The sequence below is a fragment of the Sinocyclocheilus grahami genome, unplaced genomic scaffold, assembly GCF_001515645.1.
Source record: "Sinocyclocheilus grahami isolate Dianchi unplaced genomic scaffold, SAMN03320097.WGS_v1.1 scaffold672.1, whole genome shotgun sequence".
Classification (NCBI taxonomy): domain Eukaryota; kingdom Metazoa; phylum Chordata; class Actinopteri; order Cypriniformes; family Cyprinidae; genus Sinocyclocheilus; species Sinocyclocheilus grahami.
In genome coordinates this window covers 185,801-213,047 of record NW_015505851.1, presented here as the reverse complement: position 1 = coordinate 213,047, position 27,247 = coordinate 185,801, and the positions used below count along the sequence as shown (strand labels likewise).

General features: G+C 38.6%; 1 protein-coding gene across 3 annotated transcripts; it reads right to left on the bottom strand.

Moving 5' to 3' along the window:
* Window positions 1–4,434: 4,434 nt before the first annotated feature.
* Window positions 4,435–26,779, bottom strand: arnt (aryl hydrocarbon receptor nuclear translocator). Of its 3 annotated transcripts, XM_016242757.1 has the most exons (18): window positions 26,724–26,779; window positions 26,563–26,625; window positions 24,731–24,938; window positions 22,520–22,733; window positions 22,334–22,436; window positions 21,268–21,333; window positions 21,107–21,192; window positions 20,930–21,006; window positions 19,455–19,589; window positions 17,215–17,289; window positions 15,437–15,588; window positions 13,353–13,437; window positions 10,142–10,181; window positions 8,936–9,023; window positions 8,326–8,506; window positions 5,982–6,165; window positions 5,754–5,899; window positions 4,435–4,877 (listed from the first exon to the last, which is right to left on the bottom strand). In XM_016242757.1, exons 3-18 carry the CDS (start codon window positions 24,896–24,898, stop codon window positions 4,791–4,793), a joined length of 1,887 nt encoding a protein of 628 aa, XP_016098243.1. In that variant the 5' UTR covers window positions 24,899–24,938; window positions 26,563–26,625; window positions 26,724–26,779; the 3' UTR covers window positions 4,435–4,790. The 3 variants fall into 3 exon arrangements, with proteins under 3 accessions (XP_016098243.1, XP_016098242.1, XP_016098240.1); XM_016242756.1 differs by lacking the exon at window positions 26,724–26,779 and having other exon boundaries at window positions 5,982–6,162; window positions 26,563–26,619; XM_016242754.1 differs by lacking the exon at window positions 26,724–26,779 and having other exon boundaries at window positions 24,731–25,183; window positions 26,563–26,610.
* Window positions 26,780–27,247: the final 468 nt, after the last annotated feature.

Sequence of the window (27,247 nt, the reverse complement as noted above, 5' to 3'; positions counted from 1 at the left end):
GTTGGTGTGGGTTGTGTTTTGTGTGTGTGTGTGTGTGTGTGTGTGTGTGTGTGTGTGTGTGTGTGTGCGTGTATCTGTGTCTGTGTGTATCTGTGTCTTTGTGTGTGTGTGTGTCTGTGTCTCTGTGTGTGTGTCTGTGTCTGTGTGTGTGTCTGTGTGTGTCTTTGTGTCTGTGTGACTGTGTGTGTGTCTGTGTGTGTGTGTGTGTGTGTGTGTCTGTGTCTGTGACTTTGTCTCTCTGTGTGTGTGTGTGTGCGTGTGTGTGTGTCTGTGACTTTGTCTGTGTGTATCTGTGTCTGTGTGTGTGTCTGTGTCTGTGTGTGTGTGTGTGTGTGTGTGTGTGTCTGTGTGTGTGTCTGTGTGTGTGTGTGTGTGTGTGTGTGTGTGTGTGTGTGTGTGTGTGCATACTAACAACTAGCAATGTATGCAATAGTTTGCAAAGTGTCCAGTCAACCATTGACCATATTTAATGCCTGTATTTTAATTTGTATTAAAGAAAAAAACGTATATATCTCCAAAAGAAAAAAGAAAAAACACCAACATACTGTTTTTTAGAATAAAACCACAATTTATTATTTAACTGTTAATCAGCATGCATAAATGAATGCATGCACAACCAACTAATTAAAATCTCTTTTGTAAGTCGCTTTGAAGTGTCTGCCAAATGCATAAATGTAATGTAGATATATAAAATAAAAAAAAAAGAACACATTCAAACCCTATTCAAAGCATTTCAGATGTTCAGAATCAAACTATATCATGGCATTGCATAAAGCTCACATTTTGAACATTGCCATGTGATCAGCTGTAAAAGTGTAACTGCATCCTTCCTGTGGTTTTTAGTTTCACTGCACTATAGTTAATACAGTTAAGACTCACTGAACCAAAAATAGAAGCCTGAATATTCAGTGAGACAACATTTATTCTGTTGCTCCCCTCTGCAGGACACTCTCATCCAGCTGCATCAGATTTCTCACATCCACACGCAGTTTTGCTGATTTATTTGCACTCGATGACTCCCGGTGGTAATGAGAGCTCATAATGACACTCAGATCCCTTTTCCCGGATGAGTTCCAATGAAATCCAAGAGTCTCCACACAATGAGGGTTAGAGAAAGTGTAGATGCGTTTCCACGTGTGTTCTCGGAGTACTTCCAGAAGCATCTGTTTTAAAGTTCTTCTACAATCCAATGGTTCTCCAGTGGTCCGCCTGCTTTAACCTTCACCCCTCCTCTTGCTCTTGCTCCTCCTGATAGGTGGACACAGAGATGGCGCTGTACGGATCCAGAACCATCTGAGCACAGCGAACCATTGTAACCAACAGAAACAAACACAGCAGGACCAAGAAGAAGAGAGCGAAGCCCAAATCCACATCAACGTCCACTTGAGACATTGGAAGAGGCTGGTCCATGATTACTGAAGAGTGGAGGAATCAACTCTATTAGTGAGTGACAGACGCATGATATACAGTGGTAAACGTCCAAGATATGAGCTGGATTTGCTCATGGCATTGTCCAAACGTCACTTCTTCCCTTAAATCCCCAGTTGTTCTTGTCAAACAGCAACCCTAGTCGCCGGTGTTGTGCTTCTGTCGGTGTAAAACAGCTCTGTATCAGACGAGTCTCACATTCCAGCACTCACGTGAAGCTCCGCTCTTCATCGGTTTGAGACTCATAATGTGCATTTGCAACTAAACTGAGCTGCTGAACTGCTCGCAATTGATTCTGCCCTCGAATTTTCATTCTCAGCCGATGCAAAATGAAGACGTTTGGAAGAGATACCTTGATCCTGGCGCTGGCTCAGCCTGCAGTCATCGGTCAGGGATACATGTGCTCTTATCTCGGGTATTAGCATGTCTTCCTTTGGCCTGAGAGACATACACACCAACACTTGGCACCTGTGTCCACGATGAATAGTTAAACAGGAGTTTGGTAACAATCAGGCCTTATATGGCTTAAAACCCCCCTTTTAGGCTGCTTGAGAAACACTAGAGGCCACTTCATGTGTTACCAGCTGAGAATGATAAAGCCCTGACAGATCTCAGTGCGATGGATCACAGATTGATGAAGCTCAGATGGTGATGGAGCTGGAACCTGAAAACCTACAAGGACTGACCCATGAACTACGCTCTTAAAAAATTTAAAAAGGTTCAATTTTTGGTTCCCCAAAGAAACTAGAATCTTAACAGAACCATTTTTTTTCTTTGTGTGAAGAACATTTCTTTTTCCATTTTGAAGAACGGAACGGAAAGCTTACATAGATGTCTAAGGTTCTTCCTGGAACCATCGGTGCCGATAAAGAAGCTTTCGTTTTAAGGGTGAATCAGCATTGCACTGAAAAATATAAAAATTATTCATTGAATTTACTAGATTTTTTTTAAGGTTAAGTTGTTGCAATCAATTCATTTTAGCTACATTTAAATAAACAAATTTAGTTGACTAACTTTCAACATTTTTTTATTTTAATGTAGCTAAAATAAATTGTTTGCAAAAAATGTAGTATCTTTTTGTGTGTGTGTGTGTGTGGGACAACTGAGTGATTTCATCACATCGGCCTACACCTGGCTTCTCTAGCTCTTTAGTCTCTTCCTTTGTTTCTGCCTTTTGGAGCCACAGGTCTTTACGCTTGTGACATTATAAATGTCTTTACTGTCACTTTTGATCAATCTAATGCATTCTTGCTGAATACAAGAAAAAATACTGAATCCAAACCCTTGATAAAATGTACATTTAAAAACTCAGTTGCATTTTGCTTTTATCATGGATTATAAAATGGCTAACTGAACGGTAATGTACCATACACTGGATATACTTATTTATAGATTTGTCAAAAAGTGTCCACAGTTCAAATAAAGATCCCAACAAAGATTTTTTTTTGACAATAGCAATTTAATACAAAAAACTCAAAACAGTTCTCTTTAATATTTCATATACATATATATTTTTTCTATGTTGTACACAAACTGCAGTTCAAAACTGTGTGAAAATATAGAAGAAATAAAAAAAAAACACTGACCCTTTCATATCTGGGGGAAAAAAAAAAAGTGACACAAAAGTACTGAAAAAAGACGCAGACACCCACATTCAAAAGCAAACATTTGATTAAAAAGCTTAAAGAAAATTAACAATAATCAACCCCGCCAACAGAAGTACGGGAATATTCTCTGTACAGGACTAAATCAGAATAAGGATTCTTCTTTTTACATTAAAACAAGACATTATGATAATTAGGATAGCGACAAAATGGCTTTGAAGGACACAGATCCTGCTTGATTTGAATCTTTTTCATTGCGTTCACAAACACATGCCTGAGTGAAACGTCAGAGGAGGAGATGCATCTGTCCATCGAGGAGTGTTACTGCACCAACATGAACCCAAGCCAGATAATGAAACATCTGACTTTGAACTGAGCTAGCAAACAGGAGGCAGAATAGATTAAGAAAGCAAGGTTACACTTCATTTTAAGCAGTCCTTCTTACAGTGTAATTGCATTTAAATACTGAGGAATAATTAGGGTTAACTGCATGTTATTATGCATGATTTACTACAGTAAGTACATGTGATGTGTAACAAGGACACTGTAAAATAAAGTGTTACTAACATTTAAAATGGAATGAAATTTCAAAGTAGTTTTTAAAAACATTTGAAGTATGGATTACATTAGATAATGGCAAGAATCAACGTTTATTTCAAATGAAAAATTCCAATTCAGTAAATTTGGAATTCCTCTTCCTGTCTTTCAAATTCAACATCCTGTTGAGCCAATTCAATTACAATCAATTCGATTCAAATTACAAGTTATGAATGGAAATTGAGTCGATTCTTTAATATAAAAAAAAAATGAAAACAAGCTGCAGCTTCTGCGTTACAGGCAACAATAAACCTGATCGACACATTCACAGCAACTCTCTGAGGCCAAACTCAAGAATTCAGTTCTCACACATTTCATCACGGGTCAGAAGCAGTGCAATCGGTACACAGACTGCCTTTGTGTGTGTGTGTGTGAGAGAGAGAGAGAGAGTGTGTGTGTGTGAGAGAGAGAGAGAGAGAGAGAGAGAGAGAGAGAGAGAGAGAGAGAGAGAGAGAGAGAGAGAGAGAGAGAGAGAGAGAGAGAGAGAGAGAGAGAGAGAGAGAGAGAGAGAGAGAGAGAGAGAGAGAGAGAGAGAGAGAGAGAGAGAGAGAGAGAGAGAGAGAGAGAGAGAGAGAGAGAGAGAGAGAGAGAGAGAGAGAGAGAGAGAGAGAGAGAGAGAGAGAGAGAGAGAGAGAGAGAGAGAGAGAGAGAGAGAGAGAGAGAGAGAGAGAGAGAGAGAGAGAGAGAGAGAGAGAGAGAGAGAGAGAGAGAGAGAGAGAGAGAGAGAGAGAGAGAGAGAGAGAGAGAGAGAGAGTGTGTGTGTGTGAGTGAGTGTGTGTGAGAGCGCGAGTGTGCGCGTGTGTGTGTATGCAAGTGTGTGTGTGTGTGTGTGTGTGAGTGTGTTATGCAAGTGTGTGTGTGAATGCGAGTGTATGTGTGTGGCCATCTCATAAATCAAAGCATGTGCGTGTACAGCAGACAGTGTGAGACCTCTTGTGCTCGAAGTGTGCAATTGTGCGTGATTTTAAAGTGAACACATTTCAACAAGACCTGTCTGTCTGTGCACTACTCTGTATCCTCACATTATGGCTTATAACTTCCATTCTCACAATGCATCAGTCTCACTCTTGTTTTATATCCCTCTGTGCCTCAGTTCTGCCATCGATTTGGTTAAGGGAGTAAGAAATGGCGTGTGAGAGAGCAACAGGGAGTGAAGCGGGATCACTCGGGGAAAGGAGGAAACATGGGCATCTCGGCGAAATCATCGTTGCTGAAGCTGCTGGTTTGATCCAACATGGAGATAACATCCTGAAGAAGAGAGAGAGAGAGAGATGTTAAAAGAATAAACCATACGACAATACAGTCAACGTTTGTTCCACAGAAGACCAGAAGATCATATGCACATGATGACAGAATTTATACTCTTTTAAAGGAATAGTTCACCCAAAACTGAAAATTAGCAGAAAATGTGCTCACTCTCAGGCCATCCAGGATGTAGTTTTCTTCATCAGGTTTGGAGAAATGCAGCACTGCATCAGTGTCTCAGCAATGGATGCTCTGCAGTGAATGGGTGCCGTCAGAATGAGAGCTGATAAAAACATCACAATAATCCACAGCACTCCAGTCCATCAGTTCACATCTGGAGAAGACTAAAGCTGAAACACATCCAGCATTAAGACGCTTTTAACTAACATACGAGTCCATAATACCTCTTCCTCCAGTGAAAAAGTGCATCTGCTGTTGTCTCTCACATCAAAATCCAGCCACATATTAGTTTAGAGCTGTTTAAACGCTGCTTGATCTGTGCAGATTTCTCTCCTGATTCACACCAGAACACTGACTCACTGCAGGAAGAGTTATTATGGATTATGGACTATGTATGTTAGTTAAAAGCGTCTTAATGCTGGATGTGTTTCAGCTTTAGTCTTCTCCAGATGTGAACTGATGGACTGGAGTGCTGTGGATTATTGTGATGTTTTTATCAGCTGTTTGGACTCTCATTCTGATGGCACCCATTCACTGCAGAGCATCCATTGCGGAGACATTTCTCCAAATCTGATGAAGAAACAAACTCATCCTGATCTCGGATGGCCTGAGGGAGAGCACATTCTTGGCAAATGTTAATTTTTGGGTGAGCTACTCCTTTCAAAGACAAACATGATTGGTTGTGTGGGCTCCACTCACCTGAAACATCTCTGGCTGGATGTTTTGAGGCTGCTGGTGTGCGTCTGCAGTGCCTTGAGTGTGTGGCTGAGTTTGCCACTGCTGCCAGCCTGACACTCCCTCTGCTGGCCTGGAGCTGAACTGCACTCCCATCTGATTAACATCGCCTGAACGAAAGAGCAAGAGCAAAACTGAGCGCTGGAACAGGAAACACGGTTCACTATTAAAAACATTCTTTAAAATATTTACCGAATCCATTAGTTGAAGGGTTGTTGTGACTGCTTATTTGTTGGTAATTTGAAGTGTTGGCCATTGAAGCAGAAGCCCCGCCCATCTGGCCAAAGGAAGAGGAAGTGGAGGAAGAAGGGGCGGAGCTGAAACTTCTCATGTTAAACTGAGCTGACTGACTCTTTCCAACTTGACCTGCCATCTGCTGGACAAAGAGAGTTCGTACAACAAAAAATCACATTCTTTACAGTGAAAGAATCAGTTATACACATTACAAAATTATGGAATAATCAACATGTTATGATTTTGAAGACGTTTGTTTTATGCTCAGCAAGGCTGCATTTATTTGATAAATACAGTAAAAACAGTAATATTGTGAAATATTATTCCAATTTAAAACAGCTGTTTTCTATGCGAGTATCTGTTAAACTGTAATGTATTTCTGTGATGCGCAGCTGTATTTTCAGCATCATTCCTCCAGTCTTCAGTGTCACATGATCTTCATAATGCTGATTTTCTGCTCAAGAAACAAAGAAAAAAGCTTTTATTCAGCAAGGACACATTCAATTGATCAAACACGACATTAAATACATTTGTGACATTACAAAACATTTCCATTTCAGTAAATTAGTAAATCGAACTATTTCGCATGAATAATTTACATTTCAAACATATATAAATAGAAAACACTTATCTTAAATTGCAATGATATTTCACAATATTATTTTTTATTTAAAAAAAAACATTTGTGACATTACAAAACATTTCCATTTCAGTAAATTAGTAAATCGAACTATTTCGCATGAATAATTTACATTTCAAACATATATAAATAGAAAACACTTATCTTAAATTGCAATGATATTTCACAATATTATTTTTTATTTTTTAAAAAATGCAGCCTTTGTGAGCAGAAGAGACTTCTTTCAAAAACATTAAACAATCTTAGGCTGATGATACACAGGGCAACTCTTTTTGAACAATGTTGCTTGGGCACTTTTCAATTTAGAATGAGTAACACGTTTATATCTGGATGTTTTCAAGGTCATGGGCACTGTGTCTCAGCTGGTTGCCCATTGATGGCAACATTGCCCAAAGTTGCCCAGTGTATCATCCGCCTTACAGACAGTGTTCATTTTGATTTAGTTTTAGTCAGTCTTTTGACTAAAATGCCATTTAGTTTTAGTCATATTTTAGTCACCTGAATTGTTTTTAGTTTTAGTCGACTAAATATCATAACTAAACATGTTATATGTTACATAAATAAATCTACAGTAAATTTAGTCGTCTAAAATCTAATGGGTTTAGTTGCAGTGCATTTATGCATTTCTCTAAAATTTCCAAACTCATTATATAGGTTTGATATTAAGGTTTTATCATGATAAGACACTGATTTAACTGCGGTGACAAAACATGCCTTTATGTTAAAATTAAATAAAACCGCTTCTCATAACGAACAAGAACATGGTCTTCATATTAATGAAATACCAATGGCTATATCGGCTAATTATGCATTCTTTATAGCAACTTGTTTACCATATTCTTCATTCTTTCAAGCAGATATATTTATTTCTATAAATAAATTTAGATTAATCTTTAGGGCCACTAAAGTGATACAGTCAAGAGCAGTGCGTGCTTTTCTGTCTTTCTGTTGTTGCTTGATTAACATCAATGACTCGGACAATAGCAACTAAATTAGGCTGCTGTCCCTTTAAACCCGAATGCGCCGCTGCAATGGTTGCAATGTACTGATACACGTTCTCCCTACTGTTTACCTTCACTTAAGACGTAATCAACTGTGTTTACGTGAATACTCGTCAAAACGGACAATTCAACATCATTTTGGGTGTAATTCTCCGTTCATGCGCCTGTGAGAGGCGCTTTCTGTGTGTGTGCTTCAGTGTCTGCGCTCAGAAAACCGAACCTAATTGAGTTCTCTCTTGCGTCGTCAGATTTATCCATGTGTCTGCTCTTCTCTTACTCCCACATATTGACATTTTTGAATGTTTTATGCGATGTACAGCAAGTGTATGTTAGCTTATGTCCCGCCGGTTCATATGTACGCATCTAACCTCCGAACCACGCAGCAGATTCCTTCTGAATGAATCTCTTCCCAAATCGTCCCTCCCTAACATTTTCGTCTCGTTTTTATTCGTTGACGAAAATGTCAATAGATTTACGTCATAGTTTTTGACATTCAAAAAGAGTTTTAGTTCGTTATCGTCGGTGAAAAAATGTTTTATTAACACTGCTTACAGACCCCAAACCTTTGAACAGTAGTGTGATAATAATCATAAATAAATAATAACTAAGTCTGACTGTTGGTCAGGTGTAAGCACTCTCCCTCCATACTTTAAATGTCTACCTGTGTGTTGAAGGGCAGTTGTGCAGCAGACCAGACTCCAGGAGGCGCGGTGGGACGCATCTGGGCCTGAATAGGGCTGTTGTTGCTGCCGCTGACTCCAGACGGTGTGTTCTGAAGGGACATCTGCACCAGCATCTGACCCACTGAGTGAGGAACCATCTGCTGAGCCATTCCAGCTGACCTGAGACCAGACCACAGCCGGGAGTGAGGTCACGCCAAAACAGCATACAGCTGAAGTCATAAGTTTACATGTGAGCTTGTGCGTGTGTGTGTGTGTGTGAGCGTGCGTGTGTGTGTGTGTGAGCGTGTGTGCGTGAGCGAGAGTGTGCGTGCGTGTGTGTGTGTGAGCGAGAGTGCGTGCGTGTGTGTGAGCGTGCGTGCGTGTGAGCTTGCGTGTGTGTGAGCGTGCGTGCACGTGCGTGTGTGTGTGTGAGCGTGCGTGCGTGTGTGTGAGCGAGCGAGCGTGCGTGCGTGTGTGTGAGCGAGCGTGCGTGCGTGTGTGTGAGCGAGAGTGCGTGCGTGTGTGTGTGAGCGTGCGTGCGTGTGAGCTTGCGTGCGTGTGTGTGTGTGTGAGCGAGAGTGTGTGTGTGTGTGTGTGTGTGTGTGGTACCTGAAGGGCTCGCTGGGACGAGCAGAGCTGGGGAAAGACGCTGCTGGTGGATAAACCTGCTGTCCGCTGGAGGACATGGCCTTAGAGTCTGAGAGAGACGGACACCTGTCAATCGCTGTGACTGTGAATTAGGCGATAGATCACTATTGAAAAAAAATCAATCATATCAACAATAAACGTTTGAGTAATTTTTGACATTTATCCGATGATCTAGTGCGTTTGTGTCTGCATGAATGAGCAGCACGGTTTCATCTACTACACACTTCACACACATCTCAGTTTTATATGAGAAAAGCTATTGTCAAATACAAGCTGAAATTTAAAGGTCTTTACAACAAACTGCCAAAAATAAAAGGTCTGTTTAACTACAAACTTGAGAAAGTATGACAGAAAAATAGTTCTACTGTACAGCAAAATCTAGTGCGTTTGTGTCTGCATGAATGAGCAGCACGGTTTCATCTACTACACACACATCTCAGTTTTATATGAGAAAAGCTATTGTCAAATACAAGCTGAAATTTAAAGGTCTTTACAACAAACTGCCAAAAATAAAAGGTCTGTTTAACTACAAACTTGAGAAAGTATGACAGAAAAATAGTTCTACTGTACAGCAAAAAGTACTTCTCAATAATGATAATGTTAATAACAATAACACAGTGTAAAAAAAACACTGGTTTTATACATATCAAACATTATTATTATTATAAAAATACAATGCAACCAGGATATTTTTTCATCCATGCTCTAATTTATACATTGTTTATACAGGTTCTGTGTAGCACCTTATTTGACAAAAAATACAAATGTAATAAATTAAAATGCAATTTGCTGTAAATTATTAATTGTATTTAAAATTTTCATTTCACTGCATTTAAAAAAAAATTACATTTGTAACGTTTTATTTCATTAGAAAACATTTCTTAAGATAAATTGTAATAAATAATTTGCATTAAATTGAATGAAGAATTGTATTATTTGTATTAACAGAATTCACAAATAAATAAAAATAAAATAAAACCTATTTCAAGAGGCACTAAATAAGAAGGTAGCTTACTATGTGAAGTTTACTAGTAAACAAATACGTTTACATTTATTCTGAATGTCTAACAAACATTCATTGCCCATTAATTCTATTAATAAATATTGTGATAAATATCAAAATATGATAATATGGAAAAAAAATACTTTGATAATAGGGAGTCTTACTGTGATCAGGACTGACAACACTCACAGTCTGCAGCGGAACCTGAGACAAACACAGATGAGACAGACATTGTGTTGTTGTTCTTCATTTCAACTTCAATCTCAATAAAGTTCATTTGTGCTGAAGAAAGAGCATTTATCGGCCGATACCGATATGGTGGCCGATATATCGTGAATCCCTAGTTTTGTTATTAAAGTGAGACAACAGAAACACTTCACATCACAAATTAACATTTTGCAATCAGTTAACTCCTCGCTCATTTTTGACCGATTTTATTTGTTAAGTCATGTTATTTTTTCTCATTTTCAAATACATAAACTCTCATATTTTCTTCTTTTTATACTAAGAGTGTAGATTTTTAAATGTTGAATATTTGCTTACAAGGTTGAAATTGAGAAATATTCAACGTACACGTAAATAAGATCTAAATGACCAAAATAAGTGCACAATGCTATTGCGACTTCTTCAGGTGGCTATAACTATTCATAAAAATAAAAAATAATAATAATAATTTTTACACTTTCACTGTTCTGGATCTAAAATGACTCACAACAGCTAATTATTTAGCAGTGTAAGAGGGGTAAATAAGATCTAAACAACCAAAATGAGCATTTCGGGGAAGCCAGTGTTATAACATCTCATTAAACAACTAAATTTACACTCTTAGGGCCAGTTTTACCAAACGGGGCAAATTAGCATGAGAGCGCAATTCCAAAACAGTGCCGACGGGAGGGGAAATTTCCCTTTTCAAATTAAAGAACACAGACGCAACATCTCATTTACATATCGACCAACGCGATATACCAAGCACAGCGCAAATTAGCGCAGTCGCAAATAAAGAATAAAGAAATAAAGAAGCCACAGTACGTTGAAAAGAACTGAAGGCCAAAAAATGAAGTTTTGCAAGAAGTTTTGATAGAGCTGGTATTGCGTGACTCCTAGGTTCCAAGTCATCTTTTATTTCCTGAAGCAAATTAAAAATAACATGGCTTGGCAAACGATATGTTTGGACAATGTGTTCTTGCCTTCTAAATAAATTAATATATGTGGAAAAAATCCTCTCCCTTCTACCACGCGCTCTCTGTTCTCTGCAACAATAACTGCAGCAACTTCAAGCGCACAATAGTTTAAGACATGCTTTTTTGGGGCGTTAATAATGGCGCAAATGCCAGTAATTTGACGAGCGTAAAGGTTAGTAAAACGCGTTGCGTGATTAATTTGAATACACTCCTCCCATAAATTTTGCGTCTGAAAGGGAAACTCCTAGAAATGCATATTCAATAAGATCAGGCGCAAAAATAACTGTCCACGCCTTTTCAGCGCCAATTCATCACTGCGCATCTTTTAGTAAAACCTCACAGTGCTATTTTACGCTGGTGCAAGCTGCTAGTAAAACTGTTTTAATGATCTAAGTGCATGGTCTAAAGCGCATGGCACACTTAGGCCGTATCCGAATACACTTTTGCTAGTTTAATGACGGAAAAAAGGTCGGCGCACCTGGCGCATGGACTAAAAGGGTTGTCCCTAACCTCTTAATGAGTAATGGGCGTGTTTTGGGCATAACCTGCAATAAACCAATCAGAGTCTCATCTCCCATTCCCTTTAAGAGCCAGTTGCGCTCAAGCCATGGCGGAGTCGCTATTTACACGGCGGAATTTGCAAGCGCACAGACAGAACGCGTCTCCAGAGTGGAAACGGAGCTGCTCGTGCACAAGGTTAAAGCGCACACAATAATAATCTTTTACATTGTAATCCTTTAATTTTTTATATTTGGCATGTTTGTGTGCTGCTGCACGTCCCTGTGTGTGTGTAATAAGCAGAGTGTATGCACGTTGTGCACCCACCTACAGGCACATATTACTAGCGCGCTCTTTAAATAACAAAAAACTACTGCACCATTGACTTCAGACCAGGTTTTAGTTGGTCAATTGCAGCAGGTGTATTATTGGCCCTGTTTAAAAGTTAGCAAACAACCAGGGTTTTCAAAAAATATATTTTTTTCGAAAAGCTCAGAAGGGTTAATTCATTGTTTTGAGTTCATTCAATGCTGTTACTTTTCACTGCTATTATTTTATTTAGATCTATTTTTCAATCTGCCAATTAACCCTGTGCATTGAAACAGCACACGGTTTGATGTTTTCGTTTGAGCACTACTGAGCCAGGGGTGTAGCAAGCAGCAAGCAAGAGTTACATTTTGGCCCATTGTCACTGTATGTCAAAGAACATGCTAATTAAAAACATGCGTGTTTATATTGATAGCCCCCTGAAGTTGAACACCGAGATCAATCATGTGGTAGAAATTTGGCCAAGATGAAATCAAGTCTGACATTCAAGAGTCTTGAAATTCCAATCCATGCTCTAATATTATCAAGACTTGATTACTGTAATTCGTTATACAAGAGTATTAGTCAAGCATCTATCCTACAGTTGCAGAAGGTCCAAAATGCTGTCTCAAGGCTGTTATTCAATATTAAAAAGCGTGTACATATTACTCTGTCTTTGGTTTCTCTACACTGGCTTCCGGTACAGTAGAGGATTGTTTTGAAGCTTTGTTTATTAGTGTAAGTCTTAACATGGCCTTGCACTGAACTATCTATCAGAGTTGCTAATTGAGTATGAGAGTGGAAGAACACTGAGATCAACAACTTAGAATTTACTTAAAATTTATAATTTTATTCACCCCCCGGAGTCATGTGAGGCACGTTTCATTACGGATGCACGCGCTTTATTTCACGTCTCTTGGACTGTTGAACAGAAACACCCACCCACTGCAATGATAGAGCTTGGAAGAGCCAGAACAATTTTTAATATAACTCAGATTGGATTCGCCTGAAAGAAGAAAGTCATATACACCTAGGATAGCTCGAGGGTGAGTAAATAAGCTAATTTTCATTTTTGGGTGAACTAACCCTTTAAGCCAGAAAGGAGACCGCGTGTTTGCGGCAGTGAGCCAAGTCTGTGGAATAGCTTACCTTTACATGATGACTCTGTACAGGTTTTTAAAGTACATCTAAAGACATATTTGTTTGCCATGGCGTATTTTTCTTGCTCATATTTTTTAGCATTACTATAGTCGTTTTAGGTGATGTTCTCTTTGTTTATTTTATTTTTATATTGACACGTGTTGTTTTAATAGTGCTATATAAATACATTTGATATTGACATTAACAGTACTGGTGTAGAGAGGAAGTGTGTGAGTTCAGGTGTGTTTACCTGAGGGAGAGTGACCTGACTGGTTTCAAACGCTGCGTCTCGTCCCATCCCTTCGTCTAACTCGGCCTGCTGCTGCTGCATCTGCCTGCAGAAGAGCAAACCACACTGATGTGAGCACGGTCCTACAGTCGTGACCGTCAGACCCACCACCGCCAACCTACAGCAATCTCAGCTTACAGCTACCTACAGGAAGAGAGCATGCTGTTAACCCACCACCGACCGACAGCAGCAGACGGGACGGAAAGAGGCTCACCCGAGAGCGCAGAGGAGAAAGAAAGACCCAGTGCACCATTGGTCTGCTCTCACCTGGCTGTGACCTGCCCTGGGCTGGGGGTGGAGGGGCAGTTAGGACTGCTCTGCCCCAGTGAAGGGGGCAGTGAATCCCCCGGGGAAGAGAGGGGGGACAGGGAGTCCTGATTCTGCCCTCTACTGTCACGCAAACCAGAGGGATTGGTGGAGAGAAAGCGTTCAGATTAAACTGAGAGCCGAGCTGAATTAACACGCTCACCCTCTCAGACACACGGCTCAACACTCTAAACTGACCCCAAAAATCTGGAGGGGCAGTTAGGACTGCTCTGCCCCAGTGAAGGGGGCAGTGAATCCCCCGGGGAAGAGAGGGGGGACAGGGAGTCCTGATTCTGCCCTCTACTGTCACGCAAACCAGAGGGATTGGTGGAGAGAAAGCGTTCAGATTAAACTGAGAGCCGAGCTGAATTAACACGCTCACCCTCTCAGACACACACGGCTCAACACTCTAAACTGACCCCAAAAATAAAAAAGAAACAAACATGATATTATGTTTGCATAAAAAAATATGCAAATTTTGGGGGGCATTTGGATATTTTGAATTGTGACAATTTTGCATTTTCAGGACAATTCAGCACATTTTACTTAAAGGCTCATCATCATAATGTGTCCAGACGTTTATTTTAAGTGTGTACGTAATTCTCAGTGATGATTCACATTACTGTCATGCGATGACTTCACACAAACAAAAGTTTGGAATTTATTTGAAATTTCCATTTAAAATAAATGCTGTTCTTTTGAACATTCTATTTATCAAAGAATGCTGAAAAATAAAATGTTTTGGATATTTTGAATTGTGACAATTTTGCATTTTCAGGACAATTCAGCACATTTTACTTAAAGGCTCATCATCATAATGTGTCCAGACGTTTATTTTAAGTGTGTACGTAATTCTCAGTGATGATTCACATTACTGTCATGCGATGACTTCACACAAACAAAAGTTTGGGATTTATTTGAAATTTCCATTTCAAATAAATGCTGTTCTTTTGAACATTCTATTTATCAAAGAATGCTGAAAAATAAAATGCATCACAGTTTCCAAAAAAATAACTGTTTTCAATATTGATAATAATCAGAAATCAGCATATTAGAATGATTTCTGAAGATCACGTGACATGTGAAAAATCAGCTTTGATCACAGAAATCAACTACAGTTTAACAGATATTCACACAGAAAACAGCTGTTGTAAATTGTAATAATATTTCACAATCTTACGGTTTTTACTGTATTTTTGATCAAATAAATGCAACTTTGATGAGCAGAAGAGACTTCTTTCAAGCAAAAAATCTTAGTGACCCAAATGGAAATGAAATCTGCATTACACTAAAGAGAATCAGGGAGGAGTCAGATATGCTAAATTGTCATGAAATGTCATATTTCACAATGTCACAATACAATTATCAGCTTCTTAACTTATATATTCTTCTTCTTTATATAATTTCCTCTTTTTATTAATATTTTGGGGTGAAATAAATCCCACACATTTTCGTGACATCCACACACGCCTTCAAACAAACTGAATTACATCTGATTACCTCCACAGGAATTAACCTTTGATCATAAAAGCATATGATACACTGCATAAAGTCATACTGGATTAGACAACACTGAAGCCTAAACAACCTGAGAGTATTAAACAGTGACCCCAAAAAGTCTTTCAATACTGAAGTTGCAATGTAAGCAGCATTAACTTGCATCAGATAACAAAATATCAAAGCAAACACCTTTTGCTGTGAAGTCAGTTTGGGATCTTGTGATGCATTTCAGTACTAACTTGACATTGGCGTTGGTGCAGATGATGTACTCGATCTCTTCAGAGAAAGGGTTCTGGAAGGTGAACGAGCTGGTTCTCATCCAGATCCACTCGTGGGATTTAGAGCGGAACCGGAACATCACCGAGAGCACCTGACCTCGCAGTTTAACCACCTGCATCAGGGGTCAGAGGTCATTAACACATCACACTGTTATGAAAACAACAGGACCAGATCTACATTCTGATCAAATCACAGGGTGGACTGGGGCTAAAAAGTGGCCCTGGACTTTTTGGACATAGAGCAGCCCACCATAAACCCACCAGCTCATTAGAGCTATTTTTAACACCACTTACTAACATACAAATGTAACACAACAGAGAAATAAAAATGCTTTTTTAAATTATTATCATTAACATTAATGCATGACCATCAATACTTGTTTACATTATAATTGGTCTTTCCTGGTGTATATGGCAATTTGTAAATAATATTTTTACACATCTCTTTTCACATTCTCTTGTACTTTTACTGATATTATGGTAGGCATTTAACTTGAGTGATATTAAACTGTCCCTCTATGTAAAAGAGATGTGTACAAATATTATTTACAAATTTATATATGCTGTTCTTTAACTTTGTATTCAACAAATAATCCCGAAAAAGTTAAAGTGTCAGTTTCCACAAAAATATTAAGAAACAAAAACAGTTTTTTAAGTATTAATAATAAGAAGAACCATTATGAATAACTGAGGACAAATAATAATTGAAAATAATTGAGCAGCAGATCAGCATATTATACTGATTTCTGAAGATCATGTGACACTGAAGACTGGAGGAATGATGCTGAAAATACAGCTGCGCATCACAGAAATACATTACAGTTTAACATTAAACCATTAAAACATTTACATTAAAATATCGTTAATAGAAAAATAGAACTTTCCTAATCACGGCACTTGAAAGCGAAAGTCTTCAGGATTTACAATCTTCTAGAGTAAGTTTGAGAATGATATTTTTACAGTTTTTTGACATTTTCTTAGACGCGTGAAATTACGGAAGAAATGTAACGACATACAAACATTCACTGTTATCTTATGTCTGCTGAAAACGGCTACGTTAATGTGGCAAATAATGTAAATGGCATTAAAATCTAAGAAATTTGATAAGGCCAGTAGTAGTTTGCATCCCTGAAAATGAATGTCTGTTTGACATTTTTTGTAAACCGTTGGCAAATATTGAACATATAAACATCTTACCTCAGCTCAGCTTTTGTGAACAGTAAATACCGCCTTCTACGATTTGATTGGCTAAAACATTTTGACATTGACGAGCGCTTTTGAGCCGTTGCACTAAGCCAGAGCGTGCTAAATTAATTAATTAGAATGTTTGACTTCAGTGGGCTGCGCGGGCCATACGTATGGGCCGATGGACAGATATAGGCTACATACATTTACTATAATTCATTCTTTATATTTACACAACTGGCTGCACACAGTGGCCCACTGGGAAAACTCCCGGTGCTCCAGATGGGCAGTCCGCCATGGCATGATCATATAGCTTATTATATGTTAATGTGTCAATTTACCTGGTAACCACCATATTGTGATGATTGATACATTTAAATATGTATTAAACATTGGTGTAATATTGTTATTGCTGTCATTTTATAAAGGCAAAAAGCCCCAAAATGACTATTTCTAGTCATGGGCACTACATAAAATGATATACATTTTTCTTACAATAACTTTGGTAACGGTGTCATGTAAATGCACACACACACACACACACACACACACACCTGCTGAAGGCTGTCTCGCAGTAAGCCCTGGTCTTCTGGATGTGCAAACTCCAGAACGTTCTTCCCCAGTAACTCCTGTGTCACACAACAACACAAAAGATGGAAAACACTGCAACACTAGTGATGCACCCAAATGAATAAAAAGTAAAGTTTTAATTTAACTGAGAAAAATTTCACCAAAAATTTACTTTTTTTAATGATCAATTAACTAATCAAATTTATTTAATAATCAGTACTCAAATTATGTATAAACGTTTCAATTTTAATCATTGAAAATTTTCAAATAAACATTTAAACGGTGACTGTAATAACAACTTTTTTTTCATGATCTCATGATTTATTTAAACATACATTAAATAATGAGGACTACAGGTTAAGTAAAATATAATGATATGCAATGCAGTGCACGTACTTATCAAAATGCTCCTCTAGTTATTGTTTATTTCAACACCTTCTGAAGTTCAATCATGTTTATTTTGAGCTATAACTAGTAGTAAAGAGGAACAGATGATCAGTTCACGTGCCATTTGAACTGAAGCTACAGCGATCTCACATTAAACAGCATCAAAATCACAATTATTGTTTGTATTTTGTAATAAAATGTATAGACTTTGAACGATCAGATGGTGTTTTACATCAAAAGTAACAAAACTTACTGTAATTACTGCATGGTAAGAGCACTATAAATAGGGATGCACCTAAACCTGTATTTTCATGCATGTGGAATAAAAAAATTAAAAATACTGGGTACTGAAACCAAAAAATATGTATAATTGTTAGTTGGCTTAGTTTATTTAGCAAATAGATATTTCCTTCAGTTATATTCTCACTAAATTATGCCCATTAAAATTTATTTTACAAGCTTTTGTTACACTGTTAATTTTTTTGCTCTATGGTATTTCATCTTTAAATTAATAGCACATTAGAGCTGCTTCACTGCAGTGGCTCAGTACTGTAATCACAAGACGTTTTTCTGTAATAATGCAAGACACCAGTCTTTATCCTATAGCCTATAAATCTTGTAACATATTTTCTGAAACTTAAGTCGCATTATTTTACACTGATCTATAATAGAGATATATATAGATTAGGCCTGCCCTCGACTAAGGATTCTCCTGGTCGAGTAGTAGTCGTTTATTTTAAGCATAAGTCGACTAATCGCACATTTATTAATAAACCATTGAAATCATTATAATGAGCCTTTAATTGCCTATATAGTCTAATAGGCGCTAGAGCACATGCATAACGCTTGCAACAGCACACCGGCAGAAGTAATAATTATGAATGTGTCAGTGAAAAACTGTAAGGGGGCTGCATTAACATTTTAATAATGTATTGATAAACTAGTGCTTTCTTTGTTTTCGGTTTAAGAGGTGAAGTCGGCGACACTGACTCGTGCCTGTATGCATGTTTCATACGGATTACATAATCTGAGAATATCTGTTTTCCATTTGAATTGGTTCATTTGATAGTAGACGTTTTGCTCGGTCTATGTTTTCATATTTGTAAGGCAAGCAGGCTATACACGGACGGAGCTTCAGAGTTTCGCGCTCGAGTTCACAGAGACCGAGACGGCAGAAAGCGCTTTCATTATTTCACAAAAGCGCAATGTTTTGTTGTTATTGTGAGAGCACACAAATAAACGCTGAGTCTTTACAGATTCGAAAGATGTATTACTTTTATCTGTATGACCAGAAATGAGGGCGTATTTTAAGATTTGCAGTTTGCACGCTACTGTTGAGCATTTCTCTAGGATAACATCAGATTGAGCGGCCCCTGTAGAGTTGCTAATACTTACATATTTCAGATGATAAGCCATATTTGAGGTCGATGAATGATAGGCGAGCGTTTGGATGTCCTGCGCAAGTACTGTATTACCACAAAGACCAGCCGTTAACGATCTGTCCATCTCGGACTGCGTGTGGAATTTTTCTTTTTTCTGCGACTAATAACATTTTGGTCGACCAAGCCTCTTCTGGTTGACTAACGGTTGGTCGACTATTAGGGGGCAGCCCTAATATAGATCGATGCTTTTTATCATCTGAAACCTGCTGCGACTTATATTCCAAAGCGACTCATATAATGCAGGCTGAAACCAAAATGTTGGTGCATCACTATACAAGACAGTGGAACTCATCAGCTATAATCAGCCAATGCAGAGCCAACATAAAACAGCCTGCTCTTCAGAAATGACCTCCTTTAGCCTGAGATCCAGCCTGACTCGGGTGTTTGAGGCCTACCTGAGGCTGGTAGCCAATCGTCGCCTGACAGCGGTGATCCACAAAGGTGTAGAGACCCTGACAGTTGTGGCGGGAAATAAATTCCACTGGAACGCTGATGTTATTTATGTTTGTGTCGTTCGGGCAACCTGTGACCTGCATGACAACAGAGGATCTTAAAGAGACAGTTCACCCAAAAATGAAAATTCTGTCATCAATTACTCACTTAACATGCTGTTCCATTCCTGTATGACTGCTGTTCATTTCTGAAACTCGCATGAGAGATTTCTCTTCCGCCATAAAAGTCTACACAACCAAAATTTTATGATTCATAAAGTTCATAACAACAATGTAAAGTGATCCATATGGATTGAGAGGTTTAATCCAGGCTTTCCGAGGAGACACACTCACTTTATATGATGAACAGATCTGATTTATACACACACACACACACACAAGAACAAACCTCATTGGTTCTCACGTGACAAACAAGCACATGTGAGCTTTCGTCTACCATATTTGATGAGTTCTGTGAATGTGCGCTGATCAACGTTTATATATGTAAATAAAAGTCAATTCTAAGTAAATGTCAATTATATGTAAACGTAAATTCAATCCGTTTACCATATAAAGCCATCATGCCTCTTCAGGAGATTTGGATTATACAGCTTGATTAATATGGATTACTTTTACAATCTCTTCATGAATTTTTCAAATTGTCAGTTTTGGTGGAATGGACTTTCAATGGAGAGACAGAAATCTCTCATGCTTCATTAAAAATATCTTCAATTGCGTTTCAAAGATGAACACAAGTCCTACAGGTTTGGAATGACTGAATGAAAACTGGAACAGTTTATTGAACCCCTAAAAGAAAAAAGTTGAGTATCATATTTGATCTGTAAGGCTTTAAAGGCTTATATAGTATGATATATAGCGAAAATATTGATGAAAAACCAGATAATTTTTATTCAGAGGCCAAAAAGAGCAAAAATAAGCAATTTAGTGCAATTAGAGTATAGCAGATACTTATGCAAAAATATATAAATATCAGTCGTCACTCAATATCTGCCATTAATGTCTTAGTAAGATGATATTTAAATGATCAAAACATAATTCAATGCAACACGATGATAGAGATAAACAAATAAACCTTCCTCAAAAGCCTGATGATCATATGTGACAATTTCATTACACCTTTAAGTTGTTGGCCATAAATCAGATATTTAAAGAATCACAGTTAATTAAAAAGTGGACATTATATTCTCATTTATTCACCCTAATGTCTTTCCAAACCCTTATGTCTTCTCTTGATGTTCAGTAGAATGTCGATGTTTTTTTACAAACGATTAAAGGTAGAGAGCAGACATGAACTTGCCCTTTTAGAAAGATATGAGATTACATGAGTAAATGATGACAGAATTGTGCAAACTATTCCTTTGAATGTGACGCAAAGCTAGATCACTGGAAAGTGAAATAAAATGGAAGGGGGAAAGTACCTGTAGCCTTCCAATGGCGACTAGACAGAAACGATTTCCCTGATTATTATCGGCCTCCTCTTCAGAAAGAGTCACTCCTGAGAGAGAAGGTAAAGGGACAGTATGTGTCTCAGTTGCATTCTATAGTCTATATGAACAATAGACACCTCCTCTGTGTTGTGCTGTGGACGGTGTTACCTGCAGGAGGCCAGGATTTGATGAAGCCTGTGCAGTGCATGACCGCATACTGCGGCTCGCCCTCCTTTTGAGGACCCAGTCCATTCCTGCAGGAGAGATGGTCTTCATCTGCATCTGTTTAAAGACTGAGATATGTATATACAGAGAGAGAGCTGCCGTACCTGTTTCTGCTTCTCAGGAAGTTGAGTCTGTTCATGGACACCGGCTCTACGGGACACACTCCACATCTGGACACAGAGACACACACACACACACACATTACAAACCACATAATGCAGCATGTGAAATATTTCACAACATGCGAACCTAATTGAAGACTTTTAATACTTTATCTGAAAAACATTTTTTGTATGCAAACAGCATATTCCCTTTTAATTTTAAGCAGTTTTATAGAAAAAAAAATTAAGCTGAAACAGTTTATTGAACCTTTAGACAAAATCTGAGTGTTACCTGTTGACACATCAGGCTAATATTGCTCATATAGTCTGATATAGTGAGAATATGAAAGGAAAAAAGCTTTTTATAAAATTTTATTTAAGGACCCAAACTGAGCAGAAATATGCAATTTGGTGCAGATGCTGATATTTACATGGACAAAAAGTAAGATGAAATTCTGATGCTCGTAATGTAAATCAATGAGATCTAAAAAGATCTGTATCTATCTGTATCTATGTTCTACTGTTAGTGTTATCTGTATGCACCAAGGGTCTGAGAGTAACGCAATTTCAATTATCTGTGTATGTGCTGTACATGTGGAAGAATTGACAATAAAGCAGACTTGACTTGAAAAGATATAAACATCAGTCGTCACTTTATATCTCCAATAATACATCTTAGTAAGATGAGACTAAAATGATCCAAACATATAATGCAATGCTGATTGAGAGATGAAGAAATAAAGGCTCCTCAGAAGATGTGAGATGTTCTGGAGGCTTGTGAAGATCATTCCTCCGCTGAGGAACAGTGAAAGTAAAGCTTCTGGAAACAAACGCTCCTCAAAACATCCTGATGATCAGATTTGAGACTCTAAAACATGATTGATGGAGAATCTAGAAAAGCCGAGCTGCTTCAGTGCAGTAAGTGTTACTAACAATATCAAAGTTACTCTTACATTAATTGATCAAAATCAGTAAAGATTTCACAGCATAAAGACACGTGAAGCACGAGCTGAAGGTGGACTTGGTTCAGTTATTAAAGGTCTGTTGGTTTGGTCTTCCTGTTCCTCACCTCATCCTGCAGATGAAGGAGCGGCGTGTGCCCATACTCATCCTCACAGAGGCCTGCCCACCCTCTTTCTTCACCGTGCCTGTTTTCATGTCCAACATCCGGCCTACAGTCAGAACAGCGGAAGAGGAGTTAAACAGAAAAAGACTGTCAGCACGCAGGGTGACAGCGATAAGAGTCGTTTCTCACTGGCATTGTTGTTCTCGCTGGTGGAGAGCTGCTCTCGGAGTTTCTCTGTGTCGTCTGGATGGAGCTGGTCGTACAGCGATGATCCGAGCCAATCCGACTGAGCCTGGTTCAGAACCGGTGTGACCGAGTCCGACACATAAACCACACGGCCGGTTTCACACGACACTACGAACAGAAAGCCATCAGCCGCCTCCAGAACCAGGTGCTTCAGCTCCTACAGAGACAGAGAGAGAGATAAGAGCACATTTCCAGATGATGTTTAAGACATTTTTTAGATGAAAGTGTTAACTGAAATAAATCGTGAAAATTATTCAGTTCTGGTATTTAAAAAAAAAAAAAAAAGGTACCTGCTTCAAATTTACAAATATATTCTTAAAGAGGTCATTGGATGCCCATTTTCCACAAGTTGATGTGATTCTTTAGGGTCTTAACGAAAAGTCTATAACATACTTTGGTTAAAAGTTCTCAATGGTAGTGTAAAAAACACCCTTTTTACCTTGTCAAAAACAGCTCTCTTCACAGCGAGCCGTTTCGTTGCATGTCTCTTTAAATGCTAATGAGCTCTGCTGATCCCACCCCTCTCTTCCGTGGGGTGACGAGCCGTACTCATGAGACTGTTTACTTTAGCCGCAAAACTTGCTAACTAGCACATTATTAAGAAAGGCGATTTGCAAAGACACATAAAAAATAAATAAAAAAACATACTCGCTTGAAGTTGGACCACAAATTATTAAAGTGAACACAGACACATTTAGGTAGATCGAGACGCATTCCCTTCAAAAACAAACGTAATCCACTGCGTCTTCAGCGGCTCAGATGTCGGGAGTAAATGTTGATGTGATTCTTTAGGGTCTTAACGAAAAGTCTATAACATACTTTGGTTAAAAGTTCTCAATGGTAGTGTAAAAAAACACCCTTTTTACCTTGTCAAAAACAGCTCTGTTCACAGCGAGCCGTTTCGTTGCATGTCTCTTTAAATGCTAATGAGCTCTGCTGATCCCACCCCTCTCTTCCGTGGGGTGACGAGCCGTACTCATGAGACTGTTTACTTTAGCCGCAAAACTTGCTAACTAGCACATTATTAAGAAAGGCGATTTGCAAAGACACATAAAAAATAAATAAAAAACATACTCGCTTGAAGTTGGACCACAAATTATTAAAGTGAACACAGACACATTTAGGTAGATCGAGACGCATTCCCTTCAAAACCAAACGTAATCCACTGTGTCTTCAGCGGCTCAGATGTCGGGAGTAAATGACGACTGCTGTGTTCATTATTACAACAGAACACTTCAATCGCTTAGGAGTCATTCTTGTCTTCCCCTGCACCGGCGGTGAAACAATAACACACTGTTCACAGCTCACTCAGGGCGGAGCTAAGGTAAAACACCACTGTCAATCAACAATTGTGGGAGGGGCCTGTCTGTGTGACATCACACAGCCAAGAATCTGAGAACGGCTTGATTTGAGAAAGGTTTTATTTGAGATATTATTTATAGGGAATAAAAATAAAAAAAAACACTGAGTGGAATTCTATCATTATAGGGTGGATGTGTACACACACTGCCAAAACACATTTATGTTCAAACACCATGTAAAAGTGAATTTTGCATCCGATGACCCCTTTAAGAAATACATTTCTTACCGTGCGTTCACACCACCGCCGGCGAGAACGTCAAAATTCGTCAAAAGGAGTCGCAAAGGAAACAAGCATGTTGATCTTATGCAGACTGACCACTAAACATTAAACAATTTTAAGAAAGATAACCTTCTTACAAATTTTTGGGAATACAAAATATCTTTAACTTTACTTCTGATTTTCTTAGAGGGATAGTTCGCCCACATTGACTGAACATAAGAGGAAGAATGTTGGTAACCAAACAGTTTCTGTTTCCAATTGACTTCCAAGGTATTTTTTTTCATACTATGGAAGACAATAGCGACTGACAACCGTTACCAATACCCTTCAAAACATCTTCTTTTAAGTTCAGCAGAAGAAAAAAACTCATACATGTTTGGAACATCTTGAGAGTCAGTAAATAATCTGAGAATTTCTATTTTTGGGTGAACTGTCCCTTTAAGTAAGAAAATAAGATGATAACATTAGTTAAGAAGAACTTTACGCCGGACAATGTTTTATGAATCTGGGCCCTGGTTTATGTGCAACGAGGAATAAATACATTTCTATAATCAATGCAGTCCATATCTGACCTGGTCTGTGAGAAAGGAGGGTTTACATGCTCCATCGGTGCTGCTGCTGCCTCCGAAAGACTTAATGTGCGACACAGCCATGCGCAGGATGGTGAGCTTGTCTGGTTTGCGCGCCAGAGCGCTGCAGGTGGGCACCATGTCTGACAGCTCCGTGATGTAAGCGGTCATCTTATTCCTCCGCCTGCGCTCGATCTCGCTGTGATTCTCCCTGCGGTCAGGAGGTCATGAGAGATGGGCGGCGCATGCAATCGTGGGGAGAAGAGAGCAGGGGCAGAGAAAAGGTCGAGAGAAAGCAACAACGAGAAAACGAGAGAGAGAGAGAGATGGATGAATAAGCAAATAAAGACTGCATCAATGTGCTCGTCAAATGAGACAACACTCATCTCTCCATGACAAAACAAATGTGTATGAACAATCTCATGAGAGCTGAAAGAACAAGCCTCTTCAAACGGCCTGAGAAAAGAAGAGAGGGACAGAAGAAGTGCTCAAAAGAAACACCTGAAATAAAGTGTAAGACAATGACAGACTGCTGGCTGTCCAGTATTACAGCATACTACACAGTGTATACCGAGTACTATTTTCAATAAATAATATGTCCAGCGGTTCTTTTCTGTCTGTTCCAAGTTCAATCATCAATGGCAGTTCAAAAAGTGCAAAGTTTTCCAAGAAGGTTGGTGCTGGAGAGTTTTCTCAACCCACAGAAACTACCTCCACAACATTTTGGCCAGATTTTGTTCAAAATTAATCTGTTTGTTCTTCTCTTTTGCTTGAAATATATCAGAGACTTAAAGCAAGACACTACATGTGACTAGGCTAAAATCATCATACAAGGCAAAAATCCCTGATTAATCACAGTACATATGTTTTGCATTTTAAGTACAAACGAGGCATCATCGAATTAAATGTGCAATAATTTGCTTAAATTTCCAGCAGAGAAATCTGAAAACTGGATGAAGCCAGGTTCAAAATTCTTGGAAAAAAATTGGATTTCTCTCTCTCTCTCTCTCTCTATATATATATATATATATGAAGAGTTTATTTGCAAAAACAGATAACTCATCAGAAAATCATGTTTTTATTAAGCTATCATGATTTTATTGTGTTAGTTAGCTGTATTTTTAGCTATTTTTAACCTAATCAAAGTTATCCGTTTTTGCAAATTAACTCTTGAATAAACCCGTGTAAAAACTATACATAGATATAGATAGGAATAAAACTGTAAAGTGCTGCTGAAGTGGAGAAACTCACAGCCTTTAAAGATACGCATCGTAATTGAAATGCAAAATGCAAAATAAAAAGTGTAATAAAATAAATACTGAAATGTATATTTTTGCATGCTTCCACTAGTCTGAATAAAGTCATGTTATAAAACCAACATAGCTCTCAAAACTGACCAGTGCATGAAAAAACAATGTTTTGCCTTAAATGTGTCAAACAGCAGTAAGCTACTTTTTTCCTCACATGAACTCATATTTCATGCTTAATTCAGGGAGCGGCATTCAGTAATCATCTTGCAAATAAAAAGTTATAGTGCATTTTTTGAGCATTCAATTCAGTGTAAAATGTTCTTTGGCAGTCTGATTAAACAATAGGGGAAGACAGAAATATTGTTTCAAATACACTTACAAAGCATTGGCTGATATAGCAACGTTGGCTGAATCAAATGCATGAGTTTGGGTCTGTTCAGCCAAACAAAGGCGGACGGGAAGAGTGTTTGGAAACCTCACTATGAATACCATAATGACAGCAGCACATGTACTCTGACTCTTGAGAACTCACAGAAGATCAGATGATCATATTTGTACTTTTCACGCACTTCCATCAGTCAATACCTGGCAAATCTCTCCTTGTCATTCGATCCGCCTCCCTCATCATCATCATCATCATCATCACACCTGAGAAGCCAAAACGAGAAGAAGCATATGTTGTTGAACACAGTCATAAGACAGGCAGCTCGGCACAGTCCAAACCCGGGTCACACGTCATGACTAACCTGAACAATTTGCTTCCCTCGTCGTCATCATAGTCCGAGCTGGAAACCAGGGAAATTCACATTAGTCAGTAATATTGCACAACTGCAAAACATTCCCACAATTCTCCACCCACTCGAGAGACAGAACAAACAGAGCGAATCAAGTCAACCACAGACACTCAATAAACAAGCACACTATTGTTGGCCAAAACCAGAGTGTCATTCCTGTGAATTTGCCTCTGGAAAGCTACCGTTCACGTTCAGCTCTCTAGTCACGCATGGTGTATATTAAGAGACGGTTCACCCACTCATCACACAAACCCCTGCGACTTTCATTCTTCCGTGCAACCCAAAAGACAACATCAGGAGAATTGTTCACACTGCTCTTCATCAACAAACAGGAACAGACAGCGTCAAGCTCCAAAAACGACACAAAGTGAGCATGATAAAGTGTCGTAAAATTTGTATTATTTCCAAGTCATGCACTCAGGAACAAAGTGTGCAAGTATTTATGGTGCTTTTGTCCTTTTTGGAGCTTGTAAGCC

Bases quoted from the DNA above. Each gene is read 5' to 3' on its own strand.
- arnt (XM_016242757.1), bottom strand. From the start codon at position 24,898: ATGACCGCTTACATCACGGAGCTGTCAGACATGGTGCCCACCTGCAGC. The intron at 17,290-19,454 runs GTAGGCCTCAAA...TGTGTGACACAG, and splicing joins CGATTGGCTACCAGCCTCAG to GAGTTACTGGGGAAGAACGT. The intron at 5,900-5,981 runs GTAAATATTTTA...TCTTTCGTTCAG, and splicing joins CCCTTCAACTAATGGATTCG to GCGATGTTAATCAGATGGGA.